Source organism: Melitaea cinxia, chromosome 20 (genome assembly GCF_905220565.1).
Source record: "Melitaea cinxia chromosome 20, ilMelCinx1.1, whole genome shotgun sequence".
Taxonomy (NCBI): Eukaryota; Metazoa; Arthropoda; class Insecta; order Lepidoptera; family Nymphalidae; genus Melitaea; species Melitaea cinxia.
Genome location: NC_059413.1, coordinates 778537 through 789034, shown reverse-complemented (window position 1 = coordinate 789034; position 10498 = coordinate 778537). Strand labels below are relative to the sequence as shown.

Below are 10498 nucleotides of genomic sequence, written 5' to 3'. Positions count from 1 at the left end.
GTATAATAAAGTGTATTGTTATGTTATGTTAAATACATAAAAAAATACAATGGCATCGAGAATCTCCTCCTTTTTTGGAAGTCGGTTAATAAAGTAGCAATCAGACGTGACGTGATTCAAAGTAATATTATCTTCCCCTAATTCTTTTATCTCGGACTTTAATATACAACTAAAATATCCGTAGATCGATAAGATACATAAATTACCAAGATTATCCTAATCACGACGATAAAAAATTTAATAGATAATTTATTTCAGTGTGTCATTTGAGCGTGTGCGAAAATGATTTCGTTACTTATATTCCTGTGTATAGCTGCTTTATTTAATACAGTTACAGCTGGAAAACATGACATATATTCTGGGTATGTATTTTGTGGGATATTATAAAAAAAAATGATATAAAAATGTATTAAAAATATTCAATGGGCAGTATAACTTAATTAATACAACTAATAAAAATAGGTAAAAAAACTTTTTAAGTTAAACGGTTTTATGTTAAACATACATTGCAATGTTTAAGATAAATGTACTAAAAACCAAAAAATAATAAAATAGATACAGTCGTGGGAATTATAAACATATGCATAGACTAGACTAAAATAAAACCGTGGGGCACGTCAATTGTCTACAATCGTTGATTAAAATGTTTGTTTTGTAATGTTACACTATAATTAGGCAGCTGTTCAACCGACAACGATGGACGTGTGATAAGTAGGGCTAGAATATGGAAACAAGCTAGCAAGCTCGATTATAAGCGAGTTTTAGGGTTTCATAGTGGTGAGCGAGTAGTACTTTTATCATATGTTTTGTCGATTAAAGACAAACTACGAGCAGAAACGATTCCTCGCCAGCCAGCAGTGTGAATGTCCAACGATAAACTAGTTGAAACATCTCTTTTATTTACATGGAGTGTATAACTATTGGAATTTCCATGAGCAAGAAAATAGTAAGTAATTTCTTCACCGTCTGCGGGCCAACTGCCTATTTTAACGACGAATTAAACGATACTTTTATCGCACATTAAGTCGATAATTTGTAGACAATTGACGTGCCCCACGGTTTTATTTTAGTCTAGTCTATGCATATGTTTATAATTCCCACGACTGTATCTATTTTATTATTTTTTGGTTTTTAGTACATTTATCTTAAACATTGCAATGTATGTTTAACATAAAACCGTTTAACTTAAAAAGTTTTTTTACCTATTTTTATTTTCTAGTTTTTAGTTTTTATTTCGCATTCTGTTTAATTCATTTAGTGCTTCATTATTGCAAGGCCCACCTTAAATATTGAGGTTGTATAGTGCACTGTATTCTTCTTGTCAAGCCCTTTTATTTGATACCCATATTGGTGGGATTGATAAAAAATTGTTATCAGACATTTGGTAGCGGCGGCCAGCTTAGATTTCAATTTTGCATAGTAAATTGTATTCTACTTGTTGAGACCTTTCATTTGATACTCATGTTGATGGGATTGATAAAACCTATGTTATCCGCCATTTTGTAGAGGCCGCCATCTTGGATTTTAATTTTATATAGTACATTGATTATACTGGTTGAGCACTTTCATTTGATACCCATACTGATGGGATCGATAAAACCTACGTTATCCGCCATTTTGTAGCGGCCGCCATCTTGTATTTCAATTTTTTATAGTATATTGTATTCTGCTTGTTGAGCCCTTTCATTTGATACCCATATTGATGGGATTAATAAAACATAAATTATCCGCCATTTTGTAGCGGCGGCCATCTTGAATTTATAATGATAATGAATAAACATAATTGTATTGTCACCAAAATCCAAAGTGTATACAAAATTTCAGATTAATCGGTTGACAGGAAGAGGGTGAAATTTGAATTACTAAATTTGACCCAAGAATAAATAATGAAAAAAAAATAAAACAAACGGGGTGAGCTAAATAAAACCGTTTAAAAATGATTGTCATCGTTATTGTTATAATACTAGCTTTCCCCCGCGGCTTCACTCGTATTCAATTTTTTAAAAATAAAAAGTATACTTCTAAAAACTCCAAGAACATGTGTATAAAATTTCATGATGGTTGGTTAAGCAGTTTTCTCGTGAAAGCGTAACAAACAAACTTACATTCACATTTATAATATTAGTAGGGATATAAGAATTATATATATTTATTAAGAAGACTTTAAATTAGGTAATTATGACGACTAAATTTCTATCGACTAGTAATATAAGGTCGCTAGTCAAAATAATCTCTATAAATAAAAATGAATGTTGCTAAGCGCATAACTCGAGTATGTATGGCTCGACCAATGCGACTTTATTTTTGTGTGTTCCTTACAGCCCACTAAAGAATTAATTACAAAAAAATTAAAAAAAAATTGTACTATTAACTTTTGACAGGACAAAGTCTGTGCTAGTATTAGAAAAAAAATTGAATTGTATTCGTCATATAGTCGATCAAGAAATGACATGACAAGACATGCGCCACATTTTGATTGAATTTTTTTTGTCAAAATCGATACATCCAATAAAAAAGTTATGTAGTAATAACAACACACTCGTAAACCTATGAAAACTATTATAGAATTGAGAACCTCAACTTTTTTTAAGTCAAACAATTTTTTTAGGTATTCGGTCCATGGCGTCCAACTTCGTGATCGTGCAGACCAGAAAGTTCTCTACGATCTACAAATAGAACTGGGCGTGGATGTATGGGACCATGGTGCCCCAGGAGTCAATGACGCTTTGGTGATGGTCACGCAAGAAAATGTGGCCGAATTTCTGGAAAAATTGGACGAAAATGGCATGAATCATTACCTCCAAATATCTGATGTGGCCACGTAAGTTATGGTTTTATCTGATATATAAATAAACATGAATATTTTTAACACACACACTCACACATAAAGACACACATACACGGACACAAAATATTCAGGTATCAAATAGAAACTTTAAGATTTAATTCTAGAATGAAGTGAAAAATTCGTACACTTTCGTCGAAATCATAAATTTTGTGTGATCATTATAGCTTATACAAAAACAAAGTGCACGTTCAAAATAAAATATTACTGCATTAAATCAGTATTCAAAGGCATTTTTTAATCATCATTTTACAAATTAAATTCTATATTTATTACCTAGCTGTGCCCGCGACTTCGTCCGCGTGGAATTTTAGAAAAAAATATATTGTTCAGTTCGCAGAGTTATAAAATAAAAGAGTTTCTAAAATAAAAGTAGCCTAAGTTACTCCTTATTACATCAACTATCTACCAGTGGAAGTCTCATCAAAATCGGTCCAGCCATTTCAGAGATTAGGCGGAACAAACAGACAGACATATAGACAGATAAGAATTGTAAGAAATGTTATTTTCCATATGCACTTAGTAAGCGTTTATTTTAATACTACAAACAGACACTCCATTTTTATTTATTTGTATAGATAATCGTAAATTGTTCATCGTAAAGCCATATTTGTTTATCTGATATGTTTTGTAGTTGTTGACGATTGTACGAGTATGTCAAACGTTAGTAAGATAAGAACTTTGTATGACAAGGACTCCTTTCCATAAATATAAATACGTTAATCATATGGTTTAATAGGAATAATGAATTATTAATTATTATAAATGTTGGTACTGTCCAGGTGTACGTCTTTTACGAGTCAGCATATTAGTGAAATACACTTTTAAAATAACTTATAATTCTTTTTCCTTCGAATGATTAAGACTTGGCTGGAAGATTTGGCTTTCTCATTATAGTGTAATGTGTATGGCGGTTGCGGGTTCGATCCCCGCACATGACAAACATTTGTATTGGCCATACAGGTGTTTGCCGTGGTCTGGGTGTTTGTGCAGTCCTTGTGGGTCTCCCCATCTTACCTCGGAGAGCCAATAAGCCATCGGTCCCGGTTGTTATCATCTACACCTGATAGCGATCGTTACTCATTGTAGGGAATATATCCGCCAGTCCGCATTGGAGCAGCGTGGTGGATTAAGCTCTGATCCTTCTCCTACACGGGGAAAGATGCCTATACCCAGTAGTGGGATATTACAGGCTGAAGCGAACTATAGTGTAATATCAATGAAAAGTTTATTTCATTGAAGAAGAAGAAGAAGGAATATACTTTATTGTGCATACAAGTTAACATACATTAGGTATCTTAAAAATTAAACTAATAAAATAATATGCACAAAGGCGGTCTTATCGCTACGTAAGCGATTTCTTCCAGACAACCTTGGGGTAGAGGAGATTTTAAAACAAAACAGAGTAGGGTCACAATACAGAGTAGGTTGTGTGGGAATAAATCATACCGTATTTTTTTACCGACTTCAAAAAAAGGAAGAGGTATATATATATATATATATATTATGTATGTTCGGGGATAACTTCGTCGTTTATGAACCGATTTTGATAATTATTTTTTTGTTGGAAAGAAGATATCCCAGGTGTGGCACCATGATAAGGAAAAGGAGAAATCGAGGGAAACTTTCGACAATCTGCATAATTTTTTACTGGGTGTACCGATTTTGATGATTTTTAATTTAATCGAAAGCCGATGTTTATCATGTGGTCACATTTAAATTTCATCGAGATCTAATTACAACTTTTGGAGTAATCTTTGATAATGCGTATTTACTTGACTATTTTTTCGTCTACCTACGTTGTATTACTTGTCGATATAATTGAAGGCGGTTTTTCTTCGTTTGCCTGCAAACACAATTATATTTAAAAAGAAAGGTGAACTAAACAAATTGAACTGCATTTAACGTTCTCTATACAATCGAACTGATTTATTTATGTTTAGTGTCATATTACTAATATTCTCATTCATTCCATTTTCTGTAACAAATACTCGTTATTGAACGAATACTTCCAACTTGTATCATATGTACACTTGCTCTATGACTCCTCTATGACTTAAGAATTTTGTATCCGATGAAAATATTGTTTCTATAAACTGGAGCCCGATCATGCGTGTCGACATTTTTCAAGATTCCGCTTATCGAAGCTAAGGCCCACCGTTAGCATTATCTACAGCCTCTGGACCGCCATAAACAAGCGAAGCCTTGGTAACTTTACGGCTTGCTTTTCATTCACAGCTTATATTGAGCGGACCGACTGGACGGCGTTTTATATCGCTTTCAGGATGTATTATGTCTCATTTAGTCTCTGAAGAATGATGGGTTCCGTTTTTATAGGTTAATTGGCCACATGAAACGATTTCTAGAAATTTTGCTTGAAAAAAGGGACAAAGTGTTTGTTCATGATCTAGTTTTGACTCAAATGTTTCTAAAATATCTGAAAAAATTAAGAATGTCAGCGTTCTGATTTTTTTTAACACATTTACTGTTATATTTATTATCTTCTATGAAAGGATGGTATGGAATTTATTCTGCCATGCTGCGCTATTATGCTGCACTATTGCGAGCGAAATGTTATACGAAAATATGTAGTTTTCTTTAGTGAAGAAAATGAGACGAGAATATTTTTATAACTCAAAGGAATACTACGCTAATTGAAGTTTTGGTGTTTAAGGTTTTAATGGATAACCATTCTAATTATCTTGAATTTCTATAACTACTACTTCACGTGTTCTATTCACGGAATAATCTCGGTCTTAACATGGTCATAGTGACTTGTATTAATATTGATTTATTTTTATAAATAATATATAAACAATATATATGTAAGTTCTTAAAAGTATGTATAGTAATAAATAATACAACGAAATCACTTTATTTCGAAAATCTCATATAAATACTATTCAGTGACAATTCTTATTAAATTTTACATTTATGTTGACGGTTTTCAAAACGTACATAGCCCGGCAAGCTGAAGTGATGATGATGATGATGATGATGATGATGATGATGTACGTACATCTAATTGTTTTTTCAATATTTACTTAATCTCATCATTATCTAATCTTTACTTTGTTTAAATGTAATGTCTAACTTGTATGTGTGTAGATAAAAACTGTACACCATTATAACTGTATATCTACATTTACACAATTTCCTCTGCCCAAAAAATGCCTGGAACAGATCGCTCATTAGCGATAAGGCCGTCTTTTGTACTTATCTTCATTTTTTAATATTATTGTTGCATTTTTTTGTTTTTAATTTCCCAAGGAGGGTTGATGTCAGGCAGGCGGCCGGTCGTAAAATATACAAGCCAAATCACATTACAACATGGAAAACATGTTGTGCCGACCCTACATAAGTGGGATAAGGGCAGGAAGATGATTGCATTTTTTTGTTTTCTAGGGCTTTCGAAAGATATGACCGAGAATTATCAAGTTGGAAGCAGAGTAGGACGAATAGGATGCTATTTGACAACTACCCTACATATGAGGAGGTATTTGAGTTTTTGTTTATTTTATTTTTTTATGTTCTCTCTATCGTAAATTATTGTCGACATTTAAATTGATAGCAGTTTTTTTATAAGAGATTTTGGACAGAAAAAGAATTATTTGAATAGGACTTACCGTTAACGTTTTATTATTTTTTCATTCAGTAAAAAAAGTCTTTATATTTATTTGTTATTAAAGTTTACAAATAATATAATTAAAAGTGGTGTTTTAAAAGCATATAAAAACAACGTGTATTAAGTATAATTTAGATTAAAAAAAGTAACCTAATCCATATTTTAATAAACTTATTCAAGGTTGATGCCTACCTGGAGAGAATAGCTGCGGAATATCCAAATATAGTGACTTTGGTGAACGCTGGACCCAGCTTCGAAGGACGACCTGTTAAGTACTTGAAGGTACATGATTTATTATCATTAGTTGTTTTTTTTATTGTGTCTATTAAATATTATAACAGTTCGTGCCTTATGCTCGCAAATGAAAAAACTGATTTCAATTACACCAATAATTAATATAACGTAGGTAGACGAAAAAATAGTCAAGTAAATACGCGTTATCAAAGATTACTCAAAAACTCGTCATCAGATCTCGGCCAAATTTAAATGGAGCCACAAGACATCATCTTTCCATTACAATATAAATCATCAAAATCGGTATATCCAAAATTTATACGGTATAATACATAGACTGACGAAAAAATAGTTACGTAAATACACATTATTAGATATAACTCGAAAAGTACTTTTCAGAACTCAATTAAACTGAAATAGTACCACATGATACGCGCCACATTTTGATTGAAAAAATCATCGAAATCGATCTACCCAGTCATAAGTTTGAGAAGACGTACATCGAAATGAGAACGTCCTCCTTTTTTGGAAGTCTGTTAAAATGATCGGAGCTTAGTCTAATATGATCTACCGCTGATACGTGTCTGGAAAGTTCGGTCCAATTCTACAGATTTTCACTTTCGAATAATAATGCTATTTAAAACTTTTTCACTAAAATCTCAGCGGTGTTAGTCTGAAAATGAATTATTATTATATGTATATTGTCTATTTGTACTTTTTTCAAATATTCTAATTCGTACACCAATTATTTGTTTACTTCCTAACTGCAGTTTCTATTTCGTGTCCTACCCAAAGGTTGTCTGGAAGAGATCGCTCTTTCAGCGATAAGACCGCCTTTGTACATCTTTCATTTTATGTTTTTTTTTGTAGTTTATTTTAATGGTCTACAATAAAGAGTATTATTATTATTATTATTTTTATTAATGATCTCCTCTTTTTTGTAGTACACTTGTTGTACACCATTTTGTCTGTGTTCCAGAAAAGTATAATCGTCATAGTTACTATATTCTCTTTCAGATTTCAAATTATCCAATCAATAATTACATCATTTAATTTGATATTTCAATCACTACATCACAACTTTTTTTGAACAGCAAAGTAACAAAATTCATCGATGGATTTGGATGTCAAAGTTTAGCAAACAGAAGATAATTAGAATTAGTAAAGAGAAAATGTTTTTGTTCTAGTTCAGGATCACAATGATAACCACTACCTCTATTTTACAGATATCAAGCTCGTACTTCAATGACACCTACAAACCGGTATATTTCCTAGACGCTACGATGCATGCGCGTGAGTGGGTGACTCTACCGGTAGCCCTGTACACCATTCACCGCTTGGTAGAAAATCCGAGGGACCAGGACAGAGATCTTTTGGAGAACATCGACTGGATCATTATGCCCATTGTTAATCCTGATGGCTATGTGTATACTCACACTACTGTAAGTTGATAAATTATAAGTACTACTAGCTGTGCCCTCGACTTCGTCCGCGTAGAATTTAACAAAAAAATTATTGTTTAGTTTACAGAGTTATAAAATAAATAAATTTTAAAATAAAAGTAGCCTAAGTTACTCCTTGTTACATCAACTATATGCAAGTGAAAGTCCTGTCGAAATCTGTTCACCCTTTTCAGAGATTGGCCGGAACGAACAGACAGACAGATAGACGGACAAAAATTGTATAAAATATTAATTTAGTATATGTACCGTGTATACATCCTTATGCATTCAGTAAAAATCGGTTATTTTAATATTACAAACAGACACTTCATTTTTATTTATTTGTATAGATTATACATAGATTTCATGGACTTCATCACAGGATGATGAGAAAACAGAGTTCAAACACAAATACTTCGATTTTGGTGACGATTCCCCGAGGAAGCGTCTGACCTTTTGGTTTTCTATCTTCTCTCTTTATCTGTGTACAAGTATTTTTACCTACAAGTGAAATACACATACAAAATAAAGCATGAAAATCATACCAAAGTACTTGTATCTGACATTATTTTCCTGCATAATTTCGTTCTTAAAATTATCATTACAGGAAAGGCTATGGCGTCGTACGCGATCATTCAACGCGTCAGTCACAACAGAATGTTGGGGGGTCGACGCAAACAGAAACTTCGATGTGAACTTTAACACCATCGGGGTATCTAGCGATTTCTGCTCCAACACATATCCTGGACAAGTAGCATTCTCCGAGCCAGAGACAAGATACGTTAGAGATATTCTACTGGAGAACATTGACAGGATCCAATTGTACCTTAACGTTCACAGTCATGGCAACTATGTCCTCTTTGGCTATGGTAATGCCACTCTACCAACCAATGTTGTTCAGTTACATCACGTGGCAGCGGCTATGGGAGCAGCTATCGACGCTAGAAAGCTGCCTCAAGCCCGGTATTACTTGATTGGGAACAGTAATATGGCACTGTATGGTAGTTCGGGTAGCGCGCAAGATTATGGTCAGGTAAGAACTAAAATATCTTTGCGTTTCTTTATATAAAGAAATTTAACCATTTTTTATATTCACAAATGAATCAATCATTCAAGATTCCATTTGTTATCTGATTTAATTATTTACTTATTTAGTCACCAATCATACATTCATTCTTTAATCATGTTTGTTCCTTTGATTAGTCATTTATTGGGTTTTCAATTACAGCTTAAATACGCGTATTATTATTTTTATTCATAACTAGCTGACCCGGCGAACTTCGTATCGCCTAACAGTCGATTCTTTAATTTTATTATTTTTTTTTTTTTAGAATTTTTCTCTCTGTAAGAACCATCCTCGTACTTCAAGGAATATTTTAAAAAAAGAATTAGCGAAATCGGTCCAACCGTTCTCGAGTTTTGCGCTTAGCAACACATTCAGCGACTCATTTTTATATTATAGATTAAAACGAAATAAGTAATACCTTTTGAAGTAAAATACTATTTTTTTTAATCACATATAATAAGAAGCCGAAAAAACTAATGCGTTGAATCTGTGCAAAGGATGTAGAGCCAAAGTATCCATAAGAAGTTACTGCAAGATTTTTTTGCAATACGCATTGCAATGTCTAATCTACCTCCATATTTTCCAGCTGGTAGGCGTACCCTTCTCTTATACTCTGGAGCTGCCTGGTTATACCTACGGTTTTCTGGTACCCCCTCAGTACATCAATCAGATAAACATGGAGACATGGGAGGGTATAGCGGCTTCGGCTCGCCTCGCCAACTTGTACTATAGAGCAAGAAACAGCAATTAATCCTGATACTAGATTAAAAATGCCAATACATTCTTGATATAAAATAAACATTTATTACTGTTTTGTCTATTGAGTTTCTTCCTAGTTTGTCAAGATCCTTTTCAGTAGAAACAGCATTTTGAACCCACGGCAGAGCAACATAAAATTTAATCATCTAAACAAAAAAAATGGAATGTCTGTTTGTAATATTAAAATGACCGCTTTTTACTAAATGCATATGGATGTATTCACGGTACATATACCAAAATAGCATTTATTACAATTTTTGTTTCTCTATTCCGGCTAATCTACGAAACGGCTAAACCAATTTTGACAAGACTTTCACTGGCAGATAGCTGATGTCATAAGGAATAACTTAGGCTACCTTTATTTTAGAAATTTATTTATTTTATAACTCTGCGAACTGAACAATAAATTATTTGTTAAGCTAGTATTTTATAAATGGAACGGCATTGGAAACTGTTCAAATATAAGAATTGTGCAATAAATTATATTTTAGATTTGACGTTTACAACAAGGAAAGTAATTTTTGTAT

The 10498-nt window shown here is 32.7% G+C and overlaps 1 protein-coding gene across 1 annotated transcript; it reads left to right on the top strand.

Annotated features, from left to right (window-relative positions):
- Positions 1 to 282: 282 nt before the first annotated feature.
- LOC123663532 (carboxypeptidase B-like) lies at positions 283 to 10027 on the top strand. The gene is made up of 7 exons (XM_045598208.1): positions 283 to 362; positions 2609 to 2821; positions 6251 to 6341; positions 6651 to 6752; positions 7931 to 8110; positions 8754 to 9179; positions 9799 to 10027. The coding sequence occupies exons 1-7, from the start codon at positions 283 to 285 to the stop codon at positions 9961 to 9963; spliced, it is 1257 nt and encodes a 418-aa protein (XP_045454164.1). The 3' UTR covers positions 9964 to 10027.
- The last annotated feature ends 471 nt before the right edge of the window (positions 10028 to 10498 follow it).

Bases quoted from the DNA above. Each gene is read 5' to 3' on its own strand.
- LOC123663532 (XM_045598208.1), top strand. From the start codon at position 283: ATGATTTCGTTACTTATATTCCTGTGTATAGCTGCTTTATTTAATACA. The intron at 6,342-6,650 runs GTATTTGAGTTT...AACTTATTCAAG, and splicing joins ACTACCCTACATATGAGGAG to GTTGATGCCTACCTGGAGAG. The intron at 8,111-8,753 runs GTTAATCCTGAT...TTATCATTACAG, and splicing joins ACTGGATCATTATGCCCATT to GAAAGGCTATGGCGTCGTAC.